Raw genomic sequence first — 17921 nt, 5'->3', positions numbered from 1 at the left:
CGGAGAAGAATAATAATAATAATAATAATAATAATAATAATAAACAGAGCAATTCCAAGAGGGTCCTCACACCATCGGTGCTCGGGCCCTAATAAACAGAGCAATTCCAATAGTGTCCTCGCACCATCGGTGCTCGGGCCCTAAAAATTAGAATATGGTGCAAAAGTTCATTTATTTCGGTAATTCAACTTAAAAGGTGAAACTAATATATTATATAGACTCATTACATGCAAAGTGAGATATTTCAAGCCTTTATTTATTATAATTTTGATGATTATGGCTTACAGCTTATGAAAACCTTTTCACAATATTCTAATTTTGAATTTGGGGTTTTCATAAGCTGTAAGCCATAATCATAAAAATTATAACAAATAAAGGCTTACAATATCTCACTTCGAGTCTATATAATATATTAGTTTCACCTTTTAAGTTGAATTACTGAAATAAATGAACTTTTGCACCATATTCTAATTTTTTCGAGTTTCACCTGTACATCTTTGCGAACATGCTCTAATATTATTAGTGATAGTGAACATGAAAGTCAACACTGACACGTACAGTAAACTGCTGTTAGGAGCAGGACAAGATGTCCTTTTATTCACTTCACACAGCTTACCAAATGCCAATTAGACAGCAAGGAAGAGTCAGTAATACAGAGCAATATTACCGAACACACACACACCCTGATATACCAAATGTGCTGCAATACCGCTAATGCAATGCACACACACACGTGCTTTGATTGATAAATGCACTTTAATTACAATTCCATCTTGCAAATACCAGCTGAGTGGAACGAGTGAAAACAGGAAATTAAAATGGCGACATTTTGAAAGGAGTCAGCGTACAAAAATGGCAAAAATTTATATGTACAAAATATGTACAATGGCGCTATATACATCCAAGTATTATAAAAATCATACATCTTGTACATCTCCAACATGACAGGCAATAATTAACAAGATTTTTAAGGATGTCACCTGGCACTTTTTCAGTCGGTGCTGATATTTTCTCCATAATTCCTTTAAATGTCAATCATGGACACAAATATACTGTTTTTACGCAAGTATCAAAAGGTCAGGGGCCTCATTTATACAATGTTGCGTAGAGAAACTACGATAATGTCTCAAATATGCCTCCGTTTGATTCATCCGTACACCTTTCTGTCCAGAAATTGTATGTTTTTGAAATGTAAACATCGCAAGTGATCTTGAAATTGTGTGCAGCCGAATTATTTCAGATCTCCACCTTGCAAACGCCTAATTATTGTTATTAGCATATAAAAGAGTGCCAAATGCTTTTCTTGAGAAAAGTGTGTACACTTGATTAGACCGTGACCTGGCGCTGAGTATTTTTCCACGTCAAAGACAGTCACCGCTTTTATAAATATGATTTTAGAGTACGCAAACTCTGTTTAAATCTGTGCGTACGCATGTTTTATAAATGAGGCCCAGGGAGTTGTGATGATGTGCATGGCTTTGTGGGAATTTATGGCGAATCGTTCACAAACACAGTCATACATATACACTTACACGCTCACAAACACACACTTACAATCAAACAAATGTGTACAAATATATATATATAGGGCACAAGTGTAAACACAATAAAACACACTTAAATATCCAGGATTCAAAGAAGCTGAATTACTGGCCTTTAAAAACAGTTCTTGCTCTTTCTTCCAAACTCATTTCTGACCTGACAGGGTCCAAAGTTAACTCTCGTCAAGCATGAAGTGTGCATAAAAATGGCTTTGGGATAAATCAAATGGATTTACTCTCCAGTTGGCTGGTAACTTTATCAGGAACTGTAAAATTGATGGTTTAAATGGATTGGTAAGAATGAAAATCTGATCCTCGCTGATGTAAATAACATGACCGATGGTGTCATATTGTACGTGGTATAATATTACTCACTTTTTTGTAACGGCGCAATTTCATGGTCTCATCTGATTTATCTCAATTATCATTGAAAGAAATATATTAATGTGTTACAGTTTCATACTGACTGATACGAAATATTTATGGCTGTTATATTTTCTTAAAGGCACACTATGTAACTTTTGCCACTAGAAGGCGTTTATTCAAAACAAAGGCGTAGCTTGATGACACCTTGATTTGGCAGAATCATTGTAGTCTTCACCTCTACAGCCGGTGGAGAATACGATGGACTCGAGGAGAAATCATATTCATGGATGACCAGTAATGTATTAAAGAATTAGGAACGTTGCGAAAGCCGTTGGGGCGGATCGCGAGACAAGCACGACACACGGCTCGAGAGCAGTGGAGCTTTTATTACGCCGCTTCTGCTTCTTCTGGTCATGCGTATGTGAATGAATGAGGCATTTATGTAGCGCTTTCATATATACTACTGTACATCCAAAGCGCTTTACAATTGTATCAGGGAATCTCTGTGTGGGGTAACGCAGCGCTGTTTTATCATATTAGATACATTTAAGTGTGTTGAAAGTTGTTATAATGCTACTGTGCTATAACTGCTACTATATGAGACGCTGCAGAAAGCAAGATCAATATTAGGCATGGTAAAACATGGTACTCGCGGTATATTAAGAAAACAAAAAGTCTAACTGTGTTGAGCTGTATAACAATGATTCGTTTTCTGTCAATGAAATCGGAAATCGAGGGTAACGCGGGTATGCTGTAGGCGACGCACTGACACGATCCTGGTTAAAAACTGCTTATTTCTCTGGATTTAAACATTCTAAGAAACATTTGGGATAATGTAAGTACACAAATCAACAAAATATATAACATTGTTCTAGTGATTATTGGATATTTCAATCCAAAAATCTTACATAGTGTGCCTTTAATTCAACCATCATTGGCAAGATTACAATTTTGGACTCTGTCTGTCAAGAGTTTCTTCAGTTGAGCGTGCCAATAATATCCTTCCCAGTTTGAACCCACTCAGATCTCTATAACCCAAAGCTCAGAGGTCAAGGTTCACGAGCAGAGGTTAAGATGCCACAACAGAAGTCATGTATTCCCCCGGTGGTCAAAGTGCAGTCCGTCACACCTCCAGCTCCTGGTTTTCTGCATAGTGGAAGCGGTTGAGTTTCTCGCGCTGGCGGTTGCAGATGTCCATCTTGGGTCCGTGAGCTGGTTTGAGAGCCGGAGAGGGTGCAGGTGATGGAGGAAGCGTGAGCTCGATCTCTTCGCTGCACAGCACTGGCGTGGGCACAGAGGTGGGCACTGTTTGGGCAGGAGGCAGCAGAGCCACGCTGTGGTCCAGGTTACGGATGAGAGTGCAGACCCGCTGGTTGTTAATGGCGTTGTCTTCGGGCGCTGAGGTGCGCAGCTGCTCTTTGGTTCGATGGCGGTGGTGCAGACGGGACAGTAGTAATGCACACACCGAGCAGCTGCCTGACACAAGCAGGGCAAACACACCCACCAACACCATATATAGACTGAACCCGCTCACCCCTCGGTCTGACACGGCTCCTGAACAGCAAGAAAGATCACGTCAACATCATTTCACATGCTAAATAAGTGTTTTATGTGGCTGTTTATATCCCTCTAACCTTGGCAATGGGGTTCATGACATGGATCCTTCAGGCTCAGGCACTCGTTTCCAAAGTAACCCTCAGGACAGGCACACTTGTAGCCTCCTCCTGTACTGCGGCATGGCGCCCCCTTCGGGCAGGGGTTGGGATTACACAGATCCAGTTCCGCCTAAAATACAGTCACAACTTTACAAACTAGATTTGCATTTTCAGTCTATGAAGGTGGTTCAATATGAGGTCAAAATAGTTGCAAGATAGAAAGACATATCATTTATTTTGTATGCAAGAAAGAAGATGCATTACAATTGAGCATGCAAATATACAGTGATATCTGACATCTCTGTCAGTTACATTTTGAATATCAAACATTCAAGAAGTATATGATGACTTATACTTTTTTTGCTTCAGACTACGATTAGATGCAGTTGGAGGATATCAAATATGATATTTTGAGCTGATTTTGTTTTCATTTGTCGTGTCTCGAGGCGCATATTTATGTGTGTCAGATCCTATCATTTAACTCTTTCCCTGCCAGCGTTTTTTTCTCTTTTTTTCACAAAACTTTCATGGACCTCAGAATATTTTGTTCTATGAATATCTGAACATAAAATATATATAAAGAAAGAACAGAGCCAGTGATTTTTTATTATTATTTTAGCTTCATGCATTCTTTTATCAACACTTGAATGTGGGTAAGTTTCATTTAAAAAAGCACAATTTTTTCCAAAATGCTGAAAAAAAACGTGTTTTTGAGAGACTACACCTGGATGGGATTCAGGACAATGATCAAAACACAGATGGAGTCGATCGAGTCCATACACACACTCAAAGCTTCACAGTCCTGCAGCTCGCCCTGGCTCCACATTTCATTCAGTGACATTCGGCAGATTTGATTTATATGCCGTTTAATGTTGATGATCATGTTATTTTACATATGCGTCATCAATGCTTTTATTGCTTGTTTGTGCTTCTTCTTCACCTGTGTTTTGATCAGGAGATTCTCTACTCTTTCAGAAGATGTGTAACAGCGCCCCCTACCGTATAACAGTGAAAACATGGATTGTCGAAAATTCTGTCAACGGTGAGGAAGCGTCATGTCATAAATAATGGAAAAGCCATCAGCGGCGTTGAAAGAGTTAATGTAACCATTGTTTCTCTGCTACCAATTTCAGTCGCCAAGTCGATGATGCCTATTTATTTATTTATTTTTTATCTTTTCAGATTCAGATAATTTAACACTTTAAGGGGCTGTGTGGAGTTTTCAGCGGCATCTCGCGGTGATGTTTCAGATTGCAACCAATACGTTTACAAGCGAGTGCTCGTGCGCGTGCTTTCTTTTGTTTTTTATTATTATGTGGAGTTTGTGTTGGAGTCTGTGTTGTGCTAGTCGTTTCCTAGTATTAGCAGACTCCATGTCATAAAGTTGCAGTGTCGTCGCTGTTGAGTGCAAAGTCAGTAGACGAGGCGAGAGGCGAGACGCTCGGGAGCGCATGCAGGTCTCAGTCACGGCACTGGATTTTGCGGCAAATCCGACCCGGAGACTTCACATAGAAATAGGAATACTTGCTTTCAGAGGTAATAGCAAAACCCGCCAAGTGGATCATTTTATTGTGAGATTACAACCCCTTCACACACAGGTAATAAAAAATGGATTCATTTTAGCACCTCCACATAGCACCTTTAAATCTCTATATTTAGAAGAAAATGTACCAAAAAAAATTAAAGCGTCAAAAAATTCTACAAAAGTACCATAAGTCAGTCATATTTTGTCTCATTCAATATGCGAATATGTCACAATACTGAATTAAATTCAGTAGAGACTTCCGGTTCACACAGACCTGAATTCACCCTGTTTCTGGAGGCACTCAACAGTGCACATTTTGCATGTGTACCTTATTTAACCCATTTATTTCTAGTCTTCAGATCTCTACTAATGATCTGATGTGCTGAATCAGGTACGTCTGATTTGGAAGAGTTTGAAAATGTGTATAGTGTTGGTGTGCCTCCAGGAACAGGGTTGAATGAATGAAACTTGTGGTTAGGAGTAAGACTTGTGGGCACTGTTAAAATAAACCAAACCATAATAATCTCTGACCTCACAGAAGGAGCCAGTGTATCCCAGCGGGCAACTGCACATGCCTCTGCCATCCTGACGCTCGACACACTGCCCTCCATTTACACACGGATTGCTGTCACAGGCGTTTACTGCTGTCTGGCACAGTTTCCCAGAGAATCCCGGCAAACACACACACTGGGAGTCCTGCACATGTCACACGAGGAGAAATGGTTAAATATCAAAGTAGTAACTTCACATCCTCAATAGGGCTGGGCATTTTTTTTTCGATTCATCGTTTTTTAAAATGTGGTCGATTCGAAATTGATTCTGAAAGGCCACGAATCTATTTTTTCCCATATTTATTTATCTATCACCATAAAGCCAGTATTACTTTTCCTCCACTGTTCATAGGCTTGCAGCCTCCATGTTACAGCCAATGCTGTGAGATGTTATGTTTGTTTACATAAAATATCCTGATCCTGTTTGGTCGAGGCATGCGATGGTTCTGACTCCAAAAAACTCAAATTTTCAGCATAAATTTTTCATTTTGCATCAAAATCCTGTCTATTCATTGTATGCATTTGAAATATAGAGTTGGGTTCTGTTTTAATGTACCCACACTGTAAAAAAATATTTTCATGATTTATCACAACTTTTTATCTTTTGTCAAATCAACTTTGATAACTAATGTGCGAAGATAACACACTATTTTGAGTTTGTTTATTAAACATTCTTCTTCATTGTATTAACTAAATTTTTTAAATACAACAAACTACAAATTTTAAGGCAACAAGGTAACTTGCTTTTTTAAGTTAAACCAAAAATTTTTACAGTGTTAAAAACAGTAAACAGTAAAAAAAATAGTAGCAGTAAAAAACAGTAACAGTAAAAACAGTATTTTTTACCTAAAATAAAAACAGTTTAATATACATGTTTGTGGCTGTTTATTTCTTTTTATTAATTAAACACTTGTAAACTTATGTTCACTGTTCTTTTTTATAAATATAGGATTTGTATTAAATCTATATTCATTGAGTCGAATCGGGAATCGAAACCGAATTTAGGATCGAGAATTGAAATCGAAACTGAATTTAGGATCGAGAATTGAAATCGAAAAACGAATTTAGGATCGAGAATCGAAATCGAAAAACGAATTTAGGATCGAGAATCGAAAAAAGAATTTAGGATCGAGAATCGAAAAAAGAATTTAGGATCAAGAATCTAAATCGAATCGAATTGGAAGATCTGAATCGATACCCGGTCCTAATCCTCAAGGTCAAGGGGCATGTAAGATTATCGAGGTAAATCGGCTCTTACCTTACAGTGTCCTCCATTCAGACACAAGCCCTGGCAGCTACTGTTCCCTGTTGAATAGATGATATTTACAAAAATCAATAGCCAACCAAGTGGAAACCCACCGAACACTGGGTTTCATAGAAGAAAGAGACTAGCTAACTACATTCATCAATGACTGAGCAGAGCTAGAACAAGCTCACAGTGAGTTCACCCTGAAGTCATTTCCCACCCGCACTGAAACTGTCGTGTTTGATTTAAAACTCAATGTTCTTGGTTTCTGGTTCTGTGAAAACCACATCTGATACTCACTGATGTCACAGTTTTCTCCTGACCAACCGGGAAGGCAGTCACACAAATATCCTCCAATCAGATTACGGCAGGAGCGGGCATTGACACACACGCCCGTCTCACATTCATTAGTGTCTAAGGAAGAGGAACGAAGCACAGTGATGAAGTGAGGCTATATTTAGCATACCACCATACTACTATATCTGCAGTATATAGTGTGCATAATTGGCAAACTTCATTTATGCAATATCTAGATGACCTTCTATATTTGCCAAAATGTGCAGTATACAGCATAACATAATGAGCTGGGTAGTGTATCCCACAATGCCATGCACTCAACCTGACCTCCAATTTCCAGTTTAACTAATGAAGTGAAAGTAATATCCACCACAAATTTTACCATCTTTTTCTAGGCTGCCTATTAGACATTTGTATATAGGCTATTTAGATTGGAATAAAAATGCAAAATAACAATTTTTATTTCCCAGATAACTTTGCCAGTCTGTGAATTAACTCTTTCCCCACCACTGTAGCCATCGCCTGCACTTATGATGATTTTCACAGAACTGAATATTGATATATATACATAAAGAACAGAGCCTCTGCTTTTAAACAAACTATTTTATTCTAGCTTCATGCATACCTTTTTTTATCAACACTTGTATGTGGGTAAGTTTCATAAAAAAATACATTTTTAACAAAAAGCTGAGAAAATTGTGATTTTTTAAAGACTACAATGTGCATAAGCAATGCTTTTATCGCTTGTTTGTTTAGTTTTTTTATCTGGAGATTCGTTACTCTTTCAGAAGATGCGCCCCTGCCGTATAACATTAAAAAGATTGAAAGCCAGAAAATTCCAACAATGGCAGGGAAAAAGTTAAATATGCATATAATGCACACACAGTGTTTCACACACAGTACTATTTAAAACAATTAATGGCAGCTGAGAGTGACTTTACCATGGTTAAAGGATGCTTTACAATGTTACAAAGGATGCTTACCAAAGGATTGGTACAATGTTAAGTGGAGCCCAATAAATAATTACCGGTACATGATAATTATAGTTATCAGCCAGTAATAGTCCATTAGTTAACTCGTGACTGACAACTTAGTTGTCAAATAGCAAAAATCATTAACTTGCAACATTAATTTTTTTTCTATTTGAATATATTTTCAAATATAATTTGTTTCTGTGATCAAAGCTGCATTTTCAGCATCATAACTCCAGTCTTCAGTGTCACATGATCCTTCAGAAATCAGTATAATATGATGATTTGCCGCTCTTTCTCATATTAATATTTTAGTGGAAACCATAATGATATATAGAGGTTCAAAAACAGCATTTATTTGAAATAGAAATCTTTTGTAACATTATAAATGCCTTTACTGTCACTTCTGATCATTTTAGTGCATACTTGCAGAATAAAAGTATTAATTTTCTTACAAAAAAAAATGACTGACCCCAAACTTTTGAGCATGAGTGTATATTTCTCACTTAAGTTGTTCCTAATAAAAAAACTCTATACAAATGTTATTTCTATACACATTTGCTGTTGTTGTACTTATTAAAACCCACATCTGGCCTTCAAAGACAGATCTCTTTGTGCTGACGCTAACGGCTGTTTTTGAGGTGTCACTGTGACACATGACTGCATTTAACAGAGTGTCAACCGTCCAGAGAGACTGATACTCTCCAGAGAGCCGGAGCTGATCTGGGCCGGAGGGGCACTGGAGTGTGAGAGAGACTCCCAGAAGTCAACAGCATCAGCGACACCACGACATGATCCACCCACAGCTCTCTTCACTCAGCAATTAAATATCCTGCACACCGTAGCGTGAAATTGTCTGATGTGGGTTAGCGGATAATGGTCGGTGGAGCAGTGATGCTGATTAATAATTTCAATGTGGTTTGTGCTGATATGGAATTTATAAACACAAGATGTGTGAGCAGAGTTTCCAATCTCTGGATTTGATTGTTATGATTTAGTGGTTTCAAATGGCAAACATGGTGGTCTGTAATTTTTTTTTTTTATGGTTTCTTAGATCTAATTCCTCGATGCATTGCTGAGAGTGAGGTGAGGAACAAGAAAGAACTGACAGGTACGGTGTATGACAAGTTGAGGCAGGCAGAGGCAGGTTACGGCAGGTGAGACTGTGGATGAGTATGAGCGTAAGGCCAAGTCAGGCAAGTGTGGACATGTATGGACGGCTCAGGACAGGTGAAGCTAGTGTTGCTTTATATACGTACCGAGCTGGCAGGTCCTGCCGGTCCAGAATGGAGGACATAGACACTGGAAACCTTGCTCCGTCTCTTGACATGTGGCCCCACGACCACAAGGACTGGAGTCACACTGCAACACTGCTGCATGCAAACAGAACATGTTCTCTGTCTCGTCATCAAATCCATACATCCATCATAATGATTTTGAATGCAAATTTCTAATAAAAACATTTATGTCTTTAGTTGCTGCAAGATTTTTTCAAAGTGTTTAAAAAGCTGTGACTTTTTATCTCATGTCAACCAAAACTTCCATGACCTTTTCTTGTGTAACATATCACGCAACACACACTACAAGACATTCTTAAGATAATCACGCCAGATTTAGCACCTCACGTGAGCTCACGGGAAAGCGGGTGTAAACAAGATATAATGTCTCCTATATGCGGAGACATTATAAAGCCAGTCGTGTTGTTGCAGCCGTTCCTCAGTCTCCGTTGTCCACTGGCGATTTGAAAACGTTTAGTCACTTCCGTCTCCTTGTAGACTTGTCTCTCATTGGCTATTGTGGAAGTACTGACGTAATTATAGCCATAATCAACCGATTTAAAATCCTAAATATCAAACATGTTTCAGGTGTCCCTGATCAGGTTTAATATTTGATCTGTAAACGCCTCACGTTACCATAAAATCTGGGCCGAACATCAGAACCGACCAATGCCCTGGACGCATTTTTTTCTCTGAATGTCGGGTGGGATAAACCGGGCATAAATCTGCCCTGAGACTCCTGTAGTCTGAGCCCGACTTTAATGTCATCTAAAAAAATTAAGGTATTATGCCCATGCTTAAAGGCACACCGCGGAACTTTTGGCCACTAGGGGCGCTAGCCCTGTAACTTTCACGTCGAGCGCCCCTAGAGGCCACAAGCGCTGCAGCACTGTCGCAAAAGTCAAGAAGACATCCACGATCCCTCTCGCGTTTTCTCTTTTTTGCCTCCTCAGAAGCAGTTTTAAACTTTGTCCTTCCCTCAGCCATGGCCAGGAGTCGAGCAGGCGGAAAAATAGTAGCACAAGCGTTAGCTCTTGAGTATATCAGAGCTTGTGGTCACGTGACGGTCGTAAAGTGATTCGTTCTCCAGGCATTCTCCAGGTCACATGACCTGGCCAAAGACTGTGCGTCTTCTCCAAACTTACAGATAGTGTCAAGCGCTGTATATTGGCCTGAGGAATCATTTAAAATAACTCATATGCTTCAAATCTTTAGGTCACAAAGTCCGCGGTGTGCCTTTAAACTGATGAGAACATGTGCAAACAATGCAATGGTCTTAAAACAGTCAACCAATGTCCTTCAATTTGAGGAGCTCTCACAACCTGATGTCTGAGACACATTATCATCTGTGCATCCTACATGTGTGTGTGTGTGTGTGTGTGTGATTGCTGACTGTTAGGGAGCATTATTTTAATGTAGTTCTGTCTAAAACTGGCACATGAAATAGCAGCCGCCTTTGATTGGTGCTGATTGCAATCTGTGCAGTGTGTGTGTGTGTGTGTGTGTGTGTGTGTGTGTAACTACCGGAGGCACAGGAGGGTCCCGTCCAGCCCGACGCGCACACACAGCTGAAGCCTCTTGGGTCTTCAATACACGTTCCTCCATTCCCACATGGAGAGGAGAGACAAGCGTGCTCCACTGTTGAGGGGACGAGATGAAGAGACACTTACTGAACAGCTCTACTCAGTTTGGCGCAGAAATGACACACTTGACCTTTAATATGAACATTATTGTGTATATTAAATGCTGTATTTGTCGTCTTACAGAGATTCTTGGTTTAAAGCATTCAACTCCAGAAAATTATTGTTGTAAATGTATCTCTTATCAACACCTCTCTCTGTTATCACACATTAACACAGACTAAAATGATCCTTTCGGAGGAGATAATTGGCCAAATTCATGATGGGTGGCACAGTGAAAAAGAAGAGCTGAAGACATTCAGAGCTTTGCCTACAATATTCAGCAGGGTGTTTTCTTGCCCAGCACATCTTTGAGGTATGGTTGTGTTAGGCTGTCAGGGCTGTCAGAGTTTATGGTTGTGTTTTATAGCGTCAGCTCACCGATGTCACAGTTGCGGCCACGGAAGCCCTCCTGACACACACACATGTACTCGTTCGGTTCAGTGTTGGTACAAGTACCGGCGTTCTTGCATGGCTGATGGTTACCACAATAATTCAGATCTGTAAGTGATAGAAAGAAAAAATTGCAGTTAGGGAAATCTGACAATTTATTATATTAAGATTGATTCACAGGTATGTTTTATTTTTAGAAAGCAATCAGGATGCTTGCTCGACGTGTGAGAACCAATGAGGTTCATTCTCGTGTTACGCGGCACGTTTGATCTTCACAAGAACCAATGAGGTTTGTTCTCGCTGATCAATGTTTATATGTGAATAAAAGCCTAAATTTAATCTGTTCATCATATTAAGTGATCGAGTCTCTTCAGAAAATTTGGACTAAAGCGATCAATTCTTCTGGATTAGTTTTACAATCTCTTTATGAGTTTTCTGAAGCGTCAAAGTGTCAGTTGCGTAGCTGTCAATGGAGGGACAGAAAGCTCTCAGATTTCATGAAAAAAATCTTAATTTGTGTTTGAAGTCTTACGGGAACGACATGAGGGTGAGTAAATAATGACAGAATTGTAATTGGTGATTGCAAAGTTTTGTATCAAACATGCACTCTTCATGATCCAATCACGAAAACGGATCAAATCAAGTCCTGTCCCACATTTTTTTACGGTAATACACTGTTTAGCGAATGTTGACTTAAGAAATAATAAACTTGTGGTAAAGACAAAACCAATGCAAATTTATCATCATTTAAATTTTCCTTGCAGCAAAAAAAAAGAAATAAACAGCCCTCCAAACAACTGAGGACAAATGAAAACCACATGATTCAGACAGAGGAACATTTTCTTAAATGATACAAAACACATATACATACAAACACACAGTTTTAAATTATTTGTTAGAAAAATCATTATTGATTATTCAAAATGACTCAAAAAGCACTGATAGCCGTGTGAAAACAGCTGAGAAACATCTGTGCCACATCCCACCACTTCCAGCTATACAATATACCAACATCTGTATGTGAATATATGTCTATAAAGTCTCACTAAAATTTACATCTCCCACTGGGAACTGTTGCTTGAAGGAAAATTATATTTTTTTAAACAATAATTTCAAGGTCAGATTCATGGAGTTAAACAAAATGGCAGTTTGGTCTAGACACAAATCGGGTTTGACAACCCAGACATTGTTTAAAGTGTAGTTTGTATCATAAATCATACAAAATCTAACCAGGAATTCCTACAAGGTCATGCTTGAGGGGATGAGTTACACTCAAATGGATTGTTTCCTGAAGATTTACCCACAACACAAAAGCATGCTTAACTGGAAGAATTACAACCACAACATACAAATAGACACAAATTAAAAACAGCGCTATGATGGAAAATGATGCAGGACTGGTAGACTGGCTCCTGAGATCTGTGTGCGTGCGTGCGTGTGTGTGTGTGTGTGTGTCATTCACATAACTGCTAAATGGCAAGAGCCTGTTTTATCCTCCACCCCAAAAAAAGTGCCCGTCTCAGTTCTGTTTACTCAAGACCATCACTTTAAACCTCTAAAAAGCCCTGCCGAAACCCCACGAATGGGTCCAACTCAGATAATCATGATCTATTTACACAAACATTGCCTCAGTAGTATGCAAGTCTAGGAATCAGTGAATCTAATGACTTTTTTGGGGGGGCTATTAAAATGACATAATTATGTTTAACACTGTTTTTTTGTTGTTGTTGTTTTTTAAAAAATTTATTAACAAAACAGTAACATATACAAGGTAAGAAATCAGTGACACATATACATACAGAAGAGAGAGAAGAACAAAAACAAAATAATAACGAAAAAAAAAAAGAAAAAAAGGGCCTAGTATTGTTGTCGATATTTATATTCAATAATAAAATATCAATATTAGTAGTGTTATTATCGAAGATAATGATAATCATGACAACAATAGTAGTGTTAGTTTTAGTGTCTTATAATAGTGATGATAGTCAGGGGCCGTTCCACATGTTTAACACTGGTGATTTTCAGTAGCGCCTGCTGGGTTTTATAATAGAGGAGGCAAACTAAATTGTAGTAGTCTAAGAATCTCCACCCGATATTTTTTCCCTCAACACTCGAACCGCTGAAAGTGAAATACTTGATAGTGATTGGCAAAAAAACATTTCCAATTGAGGCAAAAGTCTCTGGCTAAGGATTTGCCTTCCCTTTTCTTTTCCCTTAGCACAGTTTTCCTATCGGTGGATTTGGCACGATCAGGGAAGAGCAGCAGTGCTTCTGACTTCAGTAATATTTCACAATGGTGAAATTACAAACAAGAAATACACTTTCTGAGACAAGAAATAAAATAAATAACTGGGAATTTGATTAACATTAAATAATCCTTCTCCCATTTTCACCTCAAAATGTTTGGAAGTCTGTGCTTCCCTTGCCTCCCCTGACGAGCCGCCGCTGTTCATTTTATTAACCCATTTTATTAAGGTTTTCTTTTTTCAATTTGACATTTTCACTTTCATTCTGCTAACTTCAACGTCAACCTGTCTCCAAAACCCTGCTCTGCAAAGACATGACAGACATGGCGTTGTCAGCAATCCTGCGCAAAATGATTGACAGGCAGACAGCGTTTCAGATTTTAAAAAAATTAAGTGTTTTCCTATTTTAATGACACCTGTCAGGCTGTACTTCTGACGAGCTGCAGAGCAACTCCAGACACTTTATTATCCTCATCTGAAATAAAGCGATTTTACTTATAAACATCATAGGTCTTTTTTCTCCATTAATTTGATTAATTTTACACTACAATTCACAAGTTTGGGATCAGTAATAATAATACTTTTATTCAGCAAGGATGTATTAAATTGGTCAAAAGTGACCGTAAAAAAACATTTATAATGTTAAAAAATATTTATATTTCAAATAAACACTGTTCTTTTGAATTTTCCATTCATCAATTTTTTTTATGTTTTCCAGAAAAATATGAAACAGCACAACTGCTTTCAACATTGATAATAATAATAAATGTTTTTTGAGAGCAGCAGCATTACAATGATTATACAACATATAATTCAATACAAAATAGTTGATCTAAATTGTAATAATATTTCACAATATTACTGTTTTTCATATTTTTTATATAATTAATGCAACTTTGGTAAGCAGAAGTGATAAAAAAATCTGTAAAAAGTATTTTAAAAATATTTTAAAAATCTTACGACCCCAAATTTAATACATATATTTAACTGTGATGTTAAAGGCAGCTTTTGGTTTTTCAGGTCTCTGGTATTACTAATATAAATCATATCTATTTATAATTAAATCAACATTTTAATAATTATTATATGTGACCCTGGACCACAAAACCAGTCTTATGGGTCAATTTGTTTTAAAGTTGTGCATTTATGTTCACGATTGTGCTGCATCCACTCACAAAAATACATGTTTTATAGATTTACAGTAGGAAATGTACTAAATATCTTCATGGATCATGATCTTTACTTAATATCCTAATGATTTTTGGCATAAAAGAAAAATCTATAATTTTGACCCATACAATGTATAGTTGACTATTGCCACAAATGCGTCCCCAAATATGACCCGTGCGTCATGTGACTGGTTTTGTGATCTAGGGTCACATATGTCAATTTTTAACCAATGTGTTTATGAAAAAAATAAAAGTTCACCGCTGTCGTCAAGCTTTCAGCAGTTGGTCGGTGTTAAGTGAATGTTGTGTGGTGCATCATCTCTTCCAGAGCGTGCAAAAGAGTGTGAGACGAGTGAAACTTGCCTCTGTCTGCTGACTTTAAATATGCGCATATATTACAGACACAAGTGTCATCCACACATGTTTTTTTCCTTCCTTAAAAAGCAACTGAATGTGTTAACACACTAACTACAATGAAATTATAAGCTTAACTTTAAATTGACTGATGGCCCTTATAATAACAACAGAAATTTATGCATACACACACACACACACACACACCAGCACATTTCCTTGTGTTGCGGATGTCATCTCACCTTTGTCACAGAGCAGGCCGCCCCAATTTGTGTCACACGCACACTTCCAGGGTTCAGTGCAAGTGCCATGATCGCACCCAGGAAACGTCTCGCACTCATCACACAGATCACCCTTCCAGCCATAATGACACCTGCAGAGATGGAGAGAACGTGAGAAAGAGACAGAAAACAAAAGCCAGCAGGAACTGCGGTGCACATGACATGCTTGTAGACACGGTGAGATATTCCTGAGACCTGGGCAGACTCACTTGCATTCTCCGGGCACAACGCAGGAACCGTGGTCCACGTGACATCTCTGCTTACACACCGCTACAAACACGCATATAGAAGGTTTATTCAGAAATGATGATCAAAATGATCCACTACAGTCATCTAACAAGTTCAAGTGGATCATTTTCATAACACTTATAGATAGGGCTGTAAACGATTAATCGCGATTAATCGCATCCAAAATTAAAGTTTGTGTTTACATAATATATGTGTGTGTATTGTGTATAACTATGTTGTATATATAAATACACACACATGCATGTATATATTTAAGAGAAATTTGTTATTTATATATAAAATAGTTCTATTTATATGTAATATAAATTATATAAAAATATATATGCAGTATATAAATGCAAATATTTCTCAAATATACATGCATGTGTGTGTATTTATATATACAAAATAATTATACACAATACACACACATATTATGTAAACACAAACTTTTATTTTGGATGCGATTAATCGTTTACAGCCCTACTTACCGGTGAAACTCGAAAAATTTGAATATGGTGCAAAAGTTCATTTATTTCAGTAATTCAACTTAAAAGGTGAAACTAATATATTATATAGACTCATTACATGCAAAGTGAGATATTTCAAGCCTTTATTTGTTATAATGTTGATGATTATGGCTTACAGCTTATGAAAACAATATTATCACAATATTCTAATTTTGAATTTGTGGTTTTCATAAGTTGTAAGCCATAATCAACTAAATTATAACAAATAAAGGCTTGAAATATCTCACTTTGCATGTAATGAGTCTATACAATATATTAGTTTCACCTTTTAAGTTGAATTACTGAAATAAATGAACTTCTGCACCATATTCACATTTTTTGAGTTTCACCTTTATAATAACACAAACTGAATTAGACAAACACAGAGACTTTGGACACGTAATCCATTGCTAAATGCAGCCAGTCATGATGTGATGCTTCTCTGACTCAACTATTGTTAACATAAGGCCAGCTCAATGTTTTGACTTTGGCTATGGTGGTAATATGGGCTCTTCCTCTTCCTTTAATAACAAATTATCCTTTTGACGGAAGTGAATCAATCAAAACTAACTTTAGCTGGAAAATAACATTATTCAAGAACGGCTATAAAGCCAAAAAAACAATCGCTGTTACCTTAAATTATACGTTTATCTCTGTAAAGCAGCTTTGAAACAATCTACATTGTTAAAAGCGCTATATAGATGAAGATAACTTGACTTGACTTCCTGATCACAAACCATTAGGATGTGGACATTTTTTTCTCCCTAAAGTAATTTTCTGCTGGAAAACGATTTGGCCTCTGTGGAGTGTTGGAAAAACACTTGAATAAATAAATCCTGTCGCTAAAGTCTAATACGGGTTATGTGCAACAAACTTATGCTAGCTTAATTACTAGGTTAGCTAAGTCCATAGATATCGCCATCATTTTACGGCTGTTAACAGTTTCCCACTCACCCTGTCGGCACTCTGCTCCAGTCCAGCCCTCCTTACACACCTTAATCCCATAAGGATCACAGTCAAAATGGCCGAAAAAGTCATCTCGAGCTCGACAGAGTTTGTTGCAGAGTGGGCCGTAGTAATTGGTCTCACAGCGGAATCGCAGGCGGTATTCCAGATTGAACGTGTGACCGTGATGAGGGAACGACTGCCACTTCTCACCTGGGTTCAGCATCGAGGACAGCAGCACTCGCTCTATTAATTCCTCCCGACCTGAGGGGGGCGACAGACAGAGAGAGTAAAATATAAACTAAACATCTTTTCTCATGTTCATTTTTGAAGAGCGAGACAGGACCTTAAAGGACTATTCAGGATTATATACAATACTATGTCCTTTTTTCTAATACTCTAATATGCTGATTTGCCTAAGAAACTTTTCTTATTATCAATGTTGAAAACAGTTGTGCTGCTTAATGTTTACATTGTATACATGTTTTTCAGGATTCTTTGATTAAAGATACAATATGTAATTTTTTTCACAGCTAGGGGTCGCTAACCTCTTACAATAACAAAAGCGTAGGTTGATGACGCATAAGCATTAAGCGGAATTATGGATCTTGTCGTCAAGCCGAAGGATCTAATAATGTTTATGGATGAGTGAATACATTGATGTTTTTATCGTGACGGTGTATAAAGT

At 37.7% G+C, this 17921-nt stretch overlaps 1 protein-coding gene across 2 annotated transcripts in view; it reads right to left on the bottom strand.

Annotated features, from left to right (window-relative positions):
* Positions 1-572: 572 nt before the first annotated feature.
* LOC307003331 (uncharacterized protein) overlaps positions 573-17921 on the bottom strand; it is a 70997-nt gene continuing 53648 nt past the window's right edge. The window contains exons 4-14 of one of the 2 annotated variants that reach the window (XM_079621607.1): positions 17243-17497; positions 15761-15821; positions 15513-15643; positions 11490-11609; positions 10954-11067; positions 9412-9525; positions 7185-7298; positions 6897-6943; positions 5619-5783; positions 3542-3692; positions 573-3461 (exon numbers count right to left, since the gene is read on the bottom strand). In XM_079621607.1, coding sequence (XP_079477733.1) covers positions 3031-3461; positions 3542-3692; positions 5619-5783; positions 6897-6943; positions 7185-7298; positions 9412-9525; positions 10954-11067; positions 11490-11609; positions 15513-15643; positions 15761-15821; positions 17243-17497 — 1703 coding nt within the window. In that variant the 3' untranslated portion in view covers positions 573-3030. The remainder of the gene's footprint in view (positions 3462-3541; positions 3693-5618; positions 5784-6896; positions 6944-7184; positions 7299-9411; positions 9526-10953; positions 11068-11489; positions 11610-15512; positions 15644-15760; positions 15822-17242; positions 17498-17921) is intronic. The other variant, XM_079621606.1, reaches the window with a different exon arrangement.

This window comes from Phoxinus phoxinus, assembly GCF_949152265.1.
Source record: "Phoxinus phoxinus genome assembly, chromosome: 8".
Classification (NCBI taxonomy): Eukaryota; Metazoa; Chordata; class Actinopteri; order Cypriniformes; family Leuciscidae; genus Phoxinus; species Phoxinus phoxinus.
The sequence above is the reverse complement of the archived record's forward strand: the minus strand, read 5'-3'. Positions and strand labels throughout refer to the sequence as shown.